A 16,628-nucleotide genomic window follows, 5' to 3' on the forward strand; every position below is an offset into this window, starting at 1 on the left:
AATTAAGGTCAGCCAAACTTAAAGCAAGGACTAAATTTGGGAACCATACAAGATATATGACTTGGTACATCGTCAATAGTACAATGAGCCTCTGAATCATGGAGGAAAAGAGGAGAACACCAACTTCAGACAATGCAACTGCCATGACCAAGGCAGAGAAACAGTGGCTACGGTTAGACTTCCACAAGTACAAATCTACTTCAAAATATGCCAGGACATCAAAGCCACAATAAAAAAAGCAAATACTATATCAAGGCTTTCAATCATGTGTCAACAAGCAGCACAAATTGAATATTACATGGGGCTGAAGCTGCACTCATGCAAGTTATCAACCGTGTGACTCATGTAGCTAAGGGACCCAAGATCTTCCAGGGAGAAAGAAAGCTGCCAAGTAAATTATAACTGCACAGCAAAGATTATTTTGTGCCCAGGTGCCTGACAGCAAAAATTGGATGCCATGAAACGAAGAATGAAATATTTACTTACCTGCTGAACTTCTGTTTCTCCATTGGAAATTTTCTCTGTGTACACAAACGAGTTGTAGATAGTCTGGAAGAAAACAGAACAGGATAGGTGACAGGACGGTTACGCAGGAAAAAATGACTCAAATGCTACATCAGGGATGTTGAAACACAGCCCTATAAGCTCAGGTAACTTCAATCCAAATTCAAACAGAATTCTGTGGGCCTGAAACTTTTGAAGGACCTATGCCTCACTATAGCCTAAATCAGGTCTATTAATTTGCAATTTCAGATCTCTGCAGACTATGGAACAAGGATTTAAACTTTATAAATGGCCTCTAAGTAGAATAAGATTCCACTATCCTAATCTATGTATTAGGTTTTTGTTCTCAGTACATCTTCTCCTTCTCTCCTGAAGGTGGCAACTCGTGCTGCTGGTTTCATTGGTGGTAACTGCCATTAAGTATCTGAATCAAGTGACATGTACACACAAGATAGTTTAACTGTACTAACTGCTATATTGGTTAAGGGTGCTGGATTGAACCTGGTATCTTTTAGGCTGTGCAGCTCCGTAAATTCCAGATCGTTCCTTTATCTCATTCACTTCCCCTTGTCCATGGGGAAATCTAGGAAACTTTCTGTAGATGTCCTTAATAGATAAATCGTAACATAAAAAGGAGGACAAAAAGGATCTGAAGGAGGAAGTGTATAAATAAAAGCCTCCAAACAAGTAAATATAGTAAACATTTGCAGTTAAAAATGAACAATATATATATAATGATTTTGTTTTTTTAAGAACATATTTTTATTTGCACCAGATTGTGTCAGAATAAATGATTTGGAATTGCACTCTGTGGTCCCTTTTGAAAAGAAAAAAAACGGCCTTTTTTTCTTCCCAGGTTAGCCATTTTAACTATTTTAAAACTAAAGACCCCTAACAGCTAGGCTGCCCCATTCTTCTTCAGCAGTCCCTTGGGACTGAGGATGCCTTTTTCCACTCTGGTTTGATGGGTTCCGAGATGGCTGTTTAGTCCAAGACTCGGTCTGCAGACTCTGTCACGTTGAATCTGCACCAACACTAACAGAGCATCCTACCCAGGCCCTATTCCAGTAACCCAGTATATTCACCCCACTATTTCCCCTAACATATGCATCTTGGAACACTAAGGAAGAATCTAGCAAGGCCAATCCACCTAATCTGCACATCTTTGGACTTGTTTGGAAGTTTGTGCACTTTGACTCCTCAAATTCACCTCTGCACAATTCCAACAAAGTCTCTTGATGGATTCAGTGCCTTTGCTATTTTGTTCACAGTCAGGCCAGAACTTCTGTGAATCGGTGGAGAGGACTGACCATTTAGGAATACCTTGGAGGACATCATAAAGCAATTCCACTATCCTCATGGGAGTTCTCTGCTATACCCCAATTCCGAGTAGAACAGTTGCTTTGGGGGTCTAGTATCAGGAAAGTGAATGACGTGCTTTGCTCAGCAGAGATGGTTTTGAATGATTAGTGCCTCAACATTGGCTATGTTTGTTTGGGAAAGAACACTACTCTTTGGTAGCCTTTACTTCTTCCAGTGCTCTGAGGTGCCTGCTGCATGTTGTCCATGTATCCAAAGCAGCAGCATGGTGATACAGTAGAGGAGCAGCACACTGGTTAGCACTGCTGCCTCACAGAACCCGGGACCTGGGTTCAATTCCAACCTTGGGTGACTTAATGTGGAGTTTGCATGTTCTTCCCATATCTGCATGGGTTTCCTCTGGGTGCTCCGGGATCCCCCCACCATCCAAAGATGTGCAGGTTAAGTAGGTTGACCGTGCTAAATTGACCCTTGGTGTCAGGGAGACTAGCAGGGTAAATATGTGTGGTTAAGGGAACAGGGGCCTGGATGGGATTGTGGTCGCTGCATGTCCTCCTTCTGCATTGTAGGATTCTATGATATAGGAGCATGGGAGAATGTGTGGACTCTGTACAGACAGTGATCCGAGCCAGGAATCGAACCAAGGTCCCAGACACTGTGGGGCAGCAGTGCTAACCACTGTACCACCATACGAATGCTCCAGCCTACTGCTCCTATTGAAGCACCAGCCCACTTCATTTCAACTGCCTGACTTAGGAATTCCAAATCAATGATAAATTCCCAGGGAGAAGACATCCATTATTAGAGTGGGATCATCAGTTTTCAGCCCCACTACATTCATAGACTTAAGTTGTTTCTTCTAAGAATCACCAAATTCCTGCAGGACTTCCCTTCAGGAGACTAAACGGTTTAGACAGGGTTCACAATAGTGTACGTGCACTCTGTAGAGTGTGCAGAATTGATAAGCCAAATGCCCTTTGACTTTCTAGTATGCAATCAAACTAACCCATTCCATTATTCATACCTTGTTAGAGAAGAAAATGGGAATAAATAACAGACTAAGTTTGTGAAAGGTGACTAAAAAAAATCCAACTTCACAAAACAGGAGAGCATCCATTAATCTGGACTCCTTCTGACAACCAAATTAAACTGGACAACTTCAAACATGAATTCAGAAACCACAATCCACGGCTATCAACATTCCTAACACCATGATACATGTGTACTGAAATAAAAATGTCAATTTGTTTTCTAGCAAAGCATTCAGGCCTTGTAAAGGCCTGTGGCAACCTACCATTACCCGTCAAGGGTTAGAAAGCTACACTCATTTCTGAAACAAACAAAATGCGTTAAGTGACTCACTTAGATTTGACAGCAGCAACTGACAATAACCCTAATTCAGAAGGAGCATGAGAAAGTCGGTGATGCAAAATCACCTACCCAGTAACCATGAGGTGCTCATCAACAACCTCTCCAGAGGTGGAAATATGTATTAGGTAGACTACTATTCTGTCTGCCAGCTAACTGAGCAGCTCAGGCCCTGTACCGCTCTGTAATAAGATTGTCCACTTCCCAACCTATGAGTGCCTTACTCAGCCACTGAAAAATATATCATCCAGAACAACCAAGCAACAATCCGCAAATTTAAATCAACATGCATTTTATGTTATGTTGCTCTGATTCTACTGAACACATTCAGTAATGTAAACAAGAGAGCATATTGAGAGCTTAGAGCACAGAGTGCGTTATGAAACCCCACAGATGTTATGTGAGATAGTGTTCCAACCTGAAACACTAGTTTTGTATGGAGTTTTTTGCAAGAAACGTTTGCAGAAACAGTCAGAACTGACTAGATTTGTCCTTTCTTTTGTTAATAAATACTTTTATTTGTTTTTTCAAGTACAAGATAGATAATAAAATCCCGCAAAGAACAATCTTATACTTTGGCAGATTAACAGTCCCTCAAAGACTGAAAACTCAGAAGTATCTGTTTCCCCCATAATTGTAAACTCTGCTAAAACTCCCGTTTCCCAAACAACAACCATAAACATACTGGTCAAATCTAGTCAGTGTCAAGCTTATGTGACCAAGACTTGGGAATGATCTTCAGTTCAGCAAAGAAAATGACCTTTGCACAAACTGGTTTGAGTCTTCTGCACTCCATCTCTAGATGAGCTGTTTCCTGAAGATGGCTGCCTCTCTTTCTCTTTGCTGCTGCTTCTTCAACACCCCATCTGTGTCTAAACTGCTTCGTTGCTCATAACACCTACTCCTGATTGCATGAATTGCAAAGAACTGCTTGTTCCCTACTATTCTCTTTCTCTTTGTTGCTGCCAGACATGATTTATAAAATACAAGGTTTTTTGAATTTACTTGTGCAAAAACATTCATTTTAATAGCATCCTACCATTTCATGACAAGCCTGAGTGTGATGACGGAGCATTGCTAACTTGGGAATTTGGTGCAGGTGGAAATTTCTCTCTGGTAAATATTATTTAGATCAGTAGCCAGACTTTGACTTTAAAACCTTTAAAACTGCAAACTACTCAAGAGGTCGAGTTAACAAAATGCACGACAGTGGCAGTTATCTAACAATTAACTGGAAGTGAATGTTTTAATCAAGCAGCTGGAAGCTGACTTAACAGTTAAAGCTTGGGTGTGAGTAATCAGCGCACTATAAAATAGACAAGTTCTGCTATTGCAGAGTATTGGAACACAGAGTGACAAAGCTCAACAAGAAACAACAGCTAACTTGGGAATTTGGTACAGAGAAATAGCTGCTGCTTTTTTCAGCCTCCAGAAGCTGTTGCGTGTTTAAGGCTTTAATTAGATGAGCAAGAAGGGGATTGTTTGGTGAGTTTTTAATACTCTACCCCTCGAAATCCAGGAAGTAATTTAAACTGGTACTGGGGAGCTCGAAGTTTTGCATTAAATTTGCAGCTTAACTAGTTAAACTGTTTGGTATAACTATAGTAGTATGTCATGTAAAAGCTGAAATTAGGAACTTTCCTGAATTTTAAGATATAAAGAAATATGCTAACTCTCCAGTTTATCGGGCCCCCCACCCCACCCCACCCCACCCCCACCATCTTGTTGCTCTCCTACTCACTTTTCATTCTGCTTTCTGATCCTTCTGGTTGCCAATTCTCCCCTTCCCTATTATCTGCTGCTTCCCTTTCTCTGCTGTGAGTGAGGTCTTGAGGGATGGCAAGAGGGTGGAAAAGAACAGGAAGGAGGAGGGGGTGGCAACAGCAAGCAAGATGTTACTCCAAAATGGCACCAATCGTATCATCAGCCAGCACACAATGAAACTAAAACAGGAATCCTGACAACAAATATGTATACCAACCTATCATATCAACAACATTAAAGTTGAACGAGTTAAAATATGAACCTACTGCACAATCAACACTTGAGTGATATTTGTGCTTGAAACCCAATTAGTTAAATTAAATACAATAAAGGTAGCATGGCAGATGATGTGTTGCAGCTGTAGCATGTGAATGCCAGTGGACGCTTGTGTGATTTAAATCTGCAGTGCAGAACTCTGGGTCCAAGTTGATGAACTTGAATCTGAGCTTCAGACACTGCTAAATAGCAGGGATGGACAAAAGTTATTCTGTTTTGTCCCAGGAAGCCGTCACAACCCTGGGCTAGAAACTTCAGATTTGACCTATGGTCAAGAACATGCAGACATAAGTGAAGCAGGAATGGGAATCCAGAAAGTAGCTGGGGGGGATCTCAGCCATTATAATTGTCCAACAGGTTAGCGATTGTGGTCGCCTGTGTGGACGAGAGCAGGGATTGCTGGGGGTGGCACAGTGAGACATTCGCTTGGGGGGTGGTGGAAGAAAAAAAATCAAAGTAGTTCTAGTAAGGGACAGTAGAGTTAGGGGGCAGATACTGTCGTCTGTAGCTAAGAGCCCCAAAGATTGTGTTGCCTGCTGGGGTTAACAACACTTTCTTCTGGCTGGAAAGGAAACTGAAGTGGAAAGGGAAGGGTGTCGTTGTTGTGGTCCACTTGGGTATCAATTACATAGGAAGGATTAAGAAAGAGATCCTGCTGAGTGTATGAGCAGCTAATGACTACATTAAAAAGCAGAAACATGTACATTGCTATCTGGGCCACAAACAAATCCGAATCGGGTAAATACGATTAGGGTTGAATGTATGGCCCAAAGACTGGTGTGAAAGAAATGGGTTTCAATTCACAGGGCACTACAGGAAGTGGGATCCTCTAGTATCATCGAGACAGCTTTCACCAGAACCATGCTGGGACCAGTGCACTTGGCTATACCAGTGTACTTTAAAGACTTGATTACCTGTAAAGACTTACGTTCCAACCATTATTTTGTAAATTGGCTTTGTGTCTTTATATGCCCTGTTTGTGAACAGAACTCCCACTTACCTGATGAAGGAGCAGCGCTCTGAAAGCTATGGCTTTTGCTACCAAATAAACCTGTTGGACTTTAACTTAGTGTGAGACTTCTTACTGTCTCTAAATACTCCCAGACCTGCTGAGTTTATCCAGTCATTTCTTTCAAATATTTATGTTCCATTGAGCCATACACATCAGTGATCACAATAGTGCTGGAAATCCTATTACAGTGCCACTTACTGGTGGTGTAGGGAATTTTTACAGATGAAGAGTAACTTCTATTTGTGAATGTTTTCACACGATGATTGCCACAGTAATATTTACATGGGACAAAACTTCAGGGAGGGCATAATTGTGGTGGTGGCTGGCTTATGCAAGTGGCTTCAATTTCAAATGTAAATATAGGAAATTAGAAAAGTTCACAAAAACGTGCAACAAAATCACAACTATAAGTAAGGCTTTTTTTAACGTAAGAAGTTTACACAGTTGTAAAATTATACACAACTACTGGACTTGAAATCTAGGCAGCTTGGGAAAAGATGTTGCCAGATATGGCAATTTTTTTGGATTTTGGGCCCTGGGGAGGGGCTAAATAGGATAACTCAAAGCCAGGCTGATTTCTCCACCAAGCTAGACCCAGCAGGAACAAAGAAAGGAAGGGATGAAGGGAACACAAGGCACAGCTTTTGCCGTTGACCACAGACTGAAGGAGCAGAGTACCACTGTGCTCTGACATGGAAATGATGGGGAAGAAATGCCTTACGGGGAACTACAGTTCTCTCAGCACTCTGGGGCACTGGATATGGGGTCTGGGATCTATACATAGATATGATGTCTCGTTGCCCACATAATATTGTAACTGGCTTTAATGAAACTCCCTAGACAACTGTTTCAAAGACACTGGCCTTACTCTGGTGGTTAACTGTTTGAGTAAATGACCTTTGGAATACTCTGGCCTTTCAAACCAGATGTCTTATGGTGAGTACTACAATATATTATACAGCTTACACAACAGGTCATTTTCTATCCATATACTTTATTATCACTACTGTATCAAATTCTCCATTTTATGTCCCTGTATTCATGAGATTATTACATCTTTCCAATTATGATGCAGTAAAACCCAAGTTATTTATCTTCCAGTTCCTCCAGTGATCCTGTTATGTTCCAAGTGCCTCTACAATGTTTTTCAAATTATTGCAACTTTTGCTTTTTCACTGTAAAGTTAAGTCATATGACTAAAATAGGTTCAGAGCTACATCTGGACTGATGTCTAATTATCTGACACCCTCCAAGTCCATTTTGCCACAAGGCTAGGTCTAAACTTCCAGAACATAATCCCACAAATTACATTTTATTTTTATTTATTCTTTCATGACTATAGGCTTCACTGCCTAGACATGCATTAGTTGCCCAACTGTAATTGTGAGGGTGGCAGTAAACCACTGCAGTCCACATGGTCTAAGCATATTCACAGTGCTGTCAGAAATGGAGTTCCAGGATTTTGATTCGGTGATGGTAAAGGAACATCAATTATAATACCAAGATGGTGAGAGCTTTGGAGGGGAACATGCAGGTCGTTGTGTTCCCATCATCTGCTGCCTTTGACCTTTCGGCTGGTAGAAGTTGTGAGTTTGGAAAGTGCCGTAGGAGATGGCTTGATGACTTGAAGAATGCATCTTGTATATGGTACACACTCCTACCACTATGTTGGTAGTGGAGGGTATGAATATTGGAGATGGTGGATAGTGTTGAGTTTCTTGAATGTTGTTGGTGCTACATTTATCCAAGGAAGTATTCTATCACACTCCTGACTTGCGGACAGGTTTTGGGGAGATACATATATTCAGAAACATTACATACACACATCTTCCAAATCATGATCAAGATCAACAAAGTGAGTGAATTGCATCAAGCTCATTTTGCATGGCAGAGCTGCGACAGACAACCCACTATCTAACCTTTACGTTCCAGGAAAGGTCTGGATCTCGCCATACTGCATAGAAATTTGAGCTCCCTCTCCCACCCCCTCCTGTTCCAGAGAGTATAGACTGTTTTCTCCAATAAGCATCACTCAAATAACCCAACCACAATCCCAATTAGAGCACAGCAGCACACGTGTGGTTTCCCACCACACATTACAGATCAGCATAAGCACTCACTCTAAATAACCCATTCTGGGATGTCATCCAATACCTGACTGAGCCCAGACTGAAGAATTCCCTTACCCCAAGAATAGAGGTTGCTGCCAAAAAGTATAGAAAGTGTTTTAATATGTGATAGTTGTGTGTGCGTATATACAGTTTGCCTGGTAATGTTCATGTATATTATCTCTAGTCACACATACAGCAAGCAATCTACACTTCATTTACATATTTTTATAATTACATGTAAATATTTATAGATATACTCTTGTAATTTATTTTAGTTAGAATCCTTAGTTAAAAATATACAGCAGGTGGGGATAAAGAGAGCCAAGCATTCTTGTTTAGATTTGAATTTTATTGCAGAGAAATAAATTGGAAAATCCTCATTCCTTACACAAGACTTCAAAAATGTTGTAAAAACAATTACATCACAGTAAGTTTATATTAAAAAAAGTAAAGTTGCATGGCAGATCTTTGAAACCGTAGACATTTATAAACTGCGAAAACATGTGACGAGCCTGTGAAAGAACTAGGAAGAGCTGATAATTGTCGGACGCACTACAGACAGCAAAATTGGTTCCAGATGTCAAACCAAACGAAAATCATTTTATAGATAGCCGGGAGAAAACAACTGGAATCAAGGACAGCCATTGTATGAATCTACAATGCGCATCAAGGAAAGCTTTGTTCACCCTCCAAGAAATTCTCATCTTTCCTGAAAAGCTCAGTTACATCGTCATCAAGCACTATTACATACGTCATCCAAGTAGCCAACAACCTAACCTTACCAATGAGTACACGCAAGCCAGTCAATTAATCTTGGGATATGTGTCTGCTGCATAAGTTCTAATTAAAAATTACTCATTAAATAAAAAATAATTCAGTTAATTGCTACTTACTGTCCTCTTCTACCTGACTCCTCCACATTAGTCATTAAAAAAAAGCAGAAAGGCCAAAGAAAATCAACCCGTTTCAGTATAGGGCACCAGAAGACACTCTACAAAAAATCTCAGAGCCATGGGGTTGGGAAAGAGAGATTGGGATGAAGATGGCTCGAGTAGAGGAAGGGCGTGTGCAGTTGACAGCTGCCCCAGCAAAGGGGTTGCAGGTGGATAGAGGTAGGCCAGGCAGAAAAGGGCTGCTGTTGTGAGGGGAGTTGTTCACAGAGCTATATTAAAGGAAAAGGGCAACAAAGGCAAAAGGGAGAAGCAAGAATGGAAGATGGTAGGAGAAGATACATGTGTGTGTACAGTGCAGGGTGAAAATGAGCAAGGACTGGAGAATTTGGGCGGGTTGGGCTGAAGTAGAAAGAGGAGAAAATAGCTGTGAACTTGGGGAAGGGATGATGTCCAGCAACTGAGGTCAGGGAACATAGATGGGGTGAAAGCCTGAGAGCTAGAACAAAAGAGATGGAGAAAACAGAATTTGCAAGACAATGTGGCAGAGCAAAGTAGGTTTTAATGTATTTTTGTCATATGTATTAGCAGTGAAAAATATTGTTTCTTGCACACTATACAGCCAAAGCATACTGTACATACATCATAGAACCCTACAATACAGAAAGAGGCCCTTCGGCCCATCGAGTCTGCACCGACCATAATCCCACCCAGGCCCTACCCCCATATCCCTACACATTCACCCACTAATCCCTCTAACCTACGCATCCCAGGACACTAACGGGCAACTTTAGCATGGCCAATAAACCTGACCCGCACATCTTTGGACTGTGGGAGGAAACCGGAGCACCCAAAGGAAACCCACGCAGACACAAGGAGAATGTGCAAGCTCCACACAGACAGTGACCCAAGACGGGAATCGAACCCAGGTCCCTGGAGTTGTGAAGCAGCAGTGAGAACCACTGTGCTACCGTGCCACCCAGTACAGTACATAGAGAAGGAAACAAGAGAGTGCAGAATGTAGTGTTACAATCATAGCGAGGGTCTAGAGAAAAATCAACTTAATACAAGGTAAGTTCATTCAAGTCTGATGGCAGCAGGGAAGAAGCTGTTCTTGAGTCAGTTGGTATGTAGCCTCAGACTTTTGTATTTTTTCCCCCGATAAAAAGGTGGAAAAAAACATATCCAGCGTGCAGGGGCTCCTTAATTATGCTGGCTGCTTTTCTGAGGTAGTGGGAAGTACGGATGGAGTCATTGGATGGGAGGCTGATTTGCATGCTGGACTGGCTTTGTTCATGATCCTCTGTAGTTTCTTGTAGTCTTAGGCAGAGCAGGCACCATACCAAGCTGTGATACTACCAGAAAGAATGCTTTCTATGCTGCATCTGTAAAAGTTGGTAGAGTCATAGCTGACATGGTAAAATCTTCCTTCATCTTTTGAGAAAGCAAAGGCTTTCTTAGCTGTAACACTGGCATCAAGGGACCAGGACACGTTGCTGGCGATCTGAACACCTAGAAACTTTTAAGCTCTCGGCCATTTCCACCTTGTCCCTGTTGATGTAGACAGGAGCATGTCCTCCACTACGCTTCCTGAAGTCGATGACTGACTGACTGACTGACTGACTATCTCTGTTTTGTTGACATTGAGGGAGAGATTATTGTCCTCACACCAGTTCACCGGATTCGCTACCTCATTCCTGTAATCTGTCTCATCATTGTTTTGAGATCCAATACTCTATGCTGGTGTCATCAGCAAAGTTGAAAATCGAGTTGGAAGGGAATTTGGCCATACAGTCATCAATGTATAAGGTGTAAGGGGCTGAGGACACATTCTTGTGGGGCACTGGTGTTCAGAATGATTGTGGAGATGGTGTTGTTACCTATCTGCTGATTGCAGTCTGTGCATTAGGAAGTATCAGATGCAGTGACAGGAGGAGCCAAGCTCCAGGACACGGAGTTCGGAGGTGCATTTTGTACGAATAATGGTGTTGAACACTGAATTGTAGTCAATACATAGCAATCTGACGTAAGTGGCCTTGTTATCCTGATAGAAACAGATACTAGAGAAATAAGGAAAAGTAAGAGAATGGAGCTTAGAGAATGAACAAGTACAGGGAAGAGGGGACAATGAGAGAAAGAATTAATTCCTTAGCAGGCCGGTTAACGAAGGTGTGCAAGTAAACAACGTCGGTGAGTTCATAGGTCAAAGACCACATTGTAGAGAAGGACATAAGAAATAGGAGCAGGAGTAGGCCATCTAGCCCTTCAAGCCTGCCTCGCCATTCAATAAGATCATGGCTGATCTGTCATGGCTCAGTTCCACATTCCCGCCCTCTCCCCATAACCCTTAATCCCCTCGCTTATCAAAAACCCATCAACCCGCGTCTTAAAAATGCTTAGTGAGGTGGCCTCCACCACCTCAACGGGCAGAGAATTCCAGAGATTCACCACCCTTTGAGTGAAGAAGTTCCTCCTCAACTCCATTCTAAACCACTGCACCAGTATTTTGACCAAGTGTCAAACAGCAAGGAAGAAACAACACTGGCTTGGTGCATTTGATCATTAAAGTTAAAGCAGCTTCTGAGCTATACAATATCGTCAATGTTAAGTTTGAAATTAGAATACATTTTTCATCAACTTGCTTTTGAACATTTGTAATGTTTCCACTGTGCCTTGGGAGGCCATTTGTTTACACATGTGCAAGTATTTGTCAGGAATCCACATCCATTTGTATTTTCCTACTTGACAGAGGAGCCACAGGTACACACAATACCATTCCCAACATTGCCCAAACTGTTAAATGTGCAGCTTCTATAATTACTTACATTGCCAAAAGCCTTAAAGGCTTACAATGGAATGACACATCTTGTAATGGGGCATAACTACTTAAAACAGCACTCAGATTCCAACAACAGAGTCAGTTTACAGCACTGAGCAGTGAAAATGAAAATGCCACATTCCAACTGAGCTTTCCCAGTGGTTGGTTAGAACTATGCATCATCTAACAGTACCAAGCCATCAGACTTAGTACAAAACCAATCCAACTTATTGCCAATCAGGATCCACAGAACTTGCATTTTCCATACACATTATTTGCATTTCTTGACAAATTGTCTGTCAGCTGTCAGTTCAATTCCTAATATATTCAGATTCTCCTGAGCTTTTTCTGTTCAATTTTGCTATTGGCCATCTTCATTAGCTTTATCAGCAGCAAATGTAACCATTGCACCTGTGATTCCTCACTCCAGTTCCTTTATAAAGATAGTAAGCAAAATAAATCCTAACACAAAGCCCTGTTGACCACCACTGATTTTATCTTTTTCCAGGCTGATGACAACCTATGTACCATCATACTTTCAGGTCCATTCCACATCCACTCACTTCCTCTTTAAGATTACTTTCTCACACCCCCAAAGACAGCCTGCAAGTCAGATTGACAAAACCTCCCCTTTATGAACCCTTGAAAAACAGCCAACGTGATTGTTATATCCACATGATCCATGATTATATCCAAGTTTTTATAACTGTATCCACAGTGGGCAAACTCATTGGTCATTTTTTAACTCTTTAAAAATGCGTGTAATTTCTATCTTCCTCCAGCAGCTCTTCAGTATTCAATAATGCTTGGATGATCTGTATTGCAGTTCACTCCCTTATTTGAGGTTTCTTCCATTCGTCTGGCCTCAAGATTTATCACTTCACCTTTGCAGAGCTGTTTGGCAGCCATGCTCGTATGATAGAATATGAATAGTGTTACAACTCAAATCTGCAACACCCTCAAATTCCCTTGATAGATCAAATATGTTACCTGCCTCCTCAAAAATTGAGGCAAAAAAATTATATTTAGCACTTTTCAAAAAAAAACTTGCATTTATATAGAATGCCATTTAAGATTACCTGACTTCTAAAATGCTTTGTAGCCAATGAAGTATTTCGAAGAGCAGTTACTGTTGTATTGAACAAAGTGAGAACTGTGTAGCTTGTGTCAAACCAGATCAAAAATTGGTAAAAAGTTAGAAAGATAATATTAAAAGCACTCTAACTGAATGCACACAGCACTTGCAATGAGGTAGATAAATTGACAGCACAAGTAGAAGTGAATGGGTATGATCCAATTGTCATTATGGAGATATGGCTGCAGGGTGACCATGGCTGGGGACTAAATATTCAAGATATTCAGCATTTCGGAAGGATAGAGGAAAAGGTTAATAAAGGATGAGATCAGAACATTTGTGATAGAGGAGCTTTGATCGAAAGATCAAAATGTAGATTCAATTTGGGTAGAATTATGAAATAGCAAGGAGCAGCAAACATTGGTCGTAATTGTTTATAGGCCACCGAACAATAATAGCATTTGGTAAGACAGTACAAATCAGGAAATTAGGGGTGCATGTAACAAAGATATAGTCTAGATAAACTTATTTAGTATGTCACTTTAAGATGGTTTTCTAGAATAGTATGTTGAGCAACTAACTAGAGTTTTTAAAGCTTATTTATTAGTGTCACAAGTAGGCTTACATGAAGCTACTGTGAAAATGCCCAAGTTGCTACACTCCAACGCTTGTTCAGGTACACTGAGGGAGAATTTAGCATACTCAATGCACCTAACCAGCATGTTTTTCAGACTGTGGGAGGAAACCCACACAGACACAGGGAGAACACACGAACTCTACACAGACAGTGACCAGAGCCAGAAATTGAACCCATGTCCCAAGCGCTGTGAGGCAGCAATACTAACCACTGTGCTACCAGGCATGCTATTTTAGATCTAGTAAGATCTAGAAAGAGCTAATTAATAATTTGGTTGTAAAGGAACCTTTAGGGAAGAGTGACCATAATATGATAGTATTTTACATTAAGGTTGAAAGTGATGTAGTTCAATCTAAAACTAGAGTCTTAAATCTACAATGGTAAGCTGGACAAATTGGCTGCTTTAGATTGGTGAAACTAAATAGACAGGCAATGGTTAGCATTTAAATAATTAACACATGTTTTATAACAAATGTACATTCCTTTGAGGCATAAAAGAACAGAAAAATTGATCCAACTGTAGCTAACAAATTAAATACTGGATACGTCAAAGAAAGTGGTGTATAAACTTACCAAATTAGAAAGCCTGAGGAATAAGAAGATCTTAGAAATCAAAGAGAAAATAGACTATAAAAATAAACTGGCAAGAAACCTAAAATGGACTGTTCAAGCTTCTAAAGATATGTAAAAACCAAAAGATTAACAAAGACAAAAGTGGTCCAATTACAAGCAGATGCAGAAACAAGAAAATTTATAATAGGGAATAAAGAAATGACAGAAACTAAACAAACGTTTTTCCAATTTTCACTGGAGAAAATTCAAAAAATCTCCCAGAGAACTAAGGAATTTGTAAGAATGAAGAACAAAGAAATTAGTATTTGTGAAAAAGTTGTAATCTAAAATTCCCTGAACCTAATGATCAGCATCCCAGAGTGTTGAAAGAGATGGATATAGACCTGGCGGATGCACTGGTAATCATTTTCCAAAATTTTATATGTTCTGAAACAATTCCTGCAAAGTTGGAGGTAGCAAATGTAACCCCACTATACAAGAAAGGGGGCAGACAGAAAAGGGGGAACTACAGAGATAGCCTGACATCAGTAATAATGTTAGAATTATAGTTGGATTGGGCAGAGTCAACATGGATTTATGAGAAGGAAATCATATTTGACAAATCTGATGGAGTTTTTTTTTGAGAATGTAACTAGCAGATAGATAAGAGGAAACCAGAAGCTGTAATGTATTCGGATTTTCGGAAGGCTTTCAACTGATATGGATTAAGAAATGGTTAATGGGCAGAAAACAAAGAATAGGAATAAATGAGTCGCTCTCAGGTTGGCAGATTCTAACTAACGAGGTACCACAAGGATCAGTGCTGGTGTCTCAGCTATTCAAAATTTATATCAATGATTTGGACATGAAGACCAAATGTAATGTTTACAAATTTGCTGATAAAACTAGGTGGGAATGTGAGTTGAGGATGATGCAAAGTGTATTCAAAGGGTTTGGACAGGTGAAGTTAGTAGACAAGAACCTGGCAGATAGAATATAACATGGAAAAATGTGATATCATCCACTTTGGTAGGAAATGCAGTGTACTTCTTGTACAGTGATGTCCTTGTTCACAAACTGACTAAAAGCTAACGTGCGGATGCAGCAGGCAATTAAGAAGGCAAATGGTACACAACTGTATAAAATCCATCACATTTCTCCTTGTCTTTAGAAGAAAAAAAATCCCTAAACTCGAGAAAATGCAGGTCCAGGCTACTCAATCTCTCCTCACTATCCCAGGAATGAGTCTGGTGAACCTTTGTTACACTCCCTCTCTAGCAAGTATAGCTAAGGAGACCAAAATTGTACACAGCACTCCGTGTGGTCTCAGTAAGGCTTTACACAGTTGCAGCAAGACTTTACACCTGCAAGCAAATCCTCTCGCAGTAAAAGACCAACACACCATTTACCTTAAATAAAAACAGAAAATGTTGGATCAACTCAGCAGGTCTGGTAGCATCTGCGGGGAGAGGAACAGTTATGTTTCTAGTCCAAATGAATAGCAGAGCAGACTTCAGAGGCCTACTCCCATTCCTAATTCCTGCGTTGCTCATCTCTTGGTATTTGACTCATTCATTGATACGCCCAGATCAACTGTCAATCTCCATGATCTTAAACTTCTTTTAAGCTCACTACGGTAAACCATAACAGAACAGGAAGTGCCAAACAATTTGTTCTTATAACATTATGTTCGGTCAAGTGCTCAGAGGATTCCTGCTGGTCTCTTGTCTGATAAGGATTACACAGTGGATTCTTAACTTTTAAAAAAAACACAATCTGCCACGTGTATCAAGTTATACTAATTAATGTTTCCAAATAAAGCTAGACATCCCACAGTAAGCTTGTCAGTGCCACCTAATTCACGTCATCAACTACTTGCTGCAATGTTACTTTATCGTTGCAAGTCTGCCACACACAAAAGGCAATACCATAAAAATGGAAGGAAGCCAGGCAGATTTAGTGGGGGCTATGGGTGCTCAGGAGATTTCTGACTTGTTTTCCTAAGGAAAGTCAAAATAAGTCAAACTGCAAAAAAAGCTTTGTTCAAAATTTTAAGTTCCCTTCATTTCGAAGTTGGGGAAAGAATAAATGATTAGTTCATGATTTTGATGTTCTGCTGCATCAGTCTGAACCTAATATCCTACTGCAATTTCAATGCTCAACAACCTTCTCAAGTATCAAAGTGCCTCCAAGTGCAACTGCTACAAAAATCTAAGCCTTAAGACATGCCATCTATGAAGACTGTCCAGGAAGAAAGCCTGTAAAACTTTTTTCATTGTCCATATATTCAGTAATGGAATT

The 16,628-nt window shown here is 40.5% G+C and overlaps 1 protein-coding gene across 1 annotated transcript in view; it reads right to left on the reverse strand.

Moving 5' to 3' along the window:
* Positions 1–16,628, reverse strand: part of cachd1 (cache domain containing 1) — a 169,902-nt gene that overhangs the window by 96,052 nt on the left and 57,222 nt on the right. The window contains exon 2 of the mRNA XM_080195619.1: positions 487–549. Within this exon, the coding sequence (XP_080051745.1) occupies positions 487–549 (63 nt within the window). The remainder of the gene's footprint in view (positions 1–486; positions 550–16,628) is intronic.

The sequence above is a fragment of the Carcharhinus amblyrhynchos genome, chromosome 9 (genome assembly GCF_965287045.1).
Source record: "Carcharhinus amblyrhynchos chromosome 9, sCarAmb.v2.hapA, whole genome shotgun sequence".
NCBI classification, from domain to species: Eukaryota; Metazoa; Chordata; class Chondrichthyes; order Carcharhiniformes; family Carcharhinidae; genus Carcharhinus; species Carcharhinus amblyrhynchos.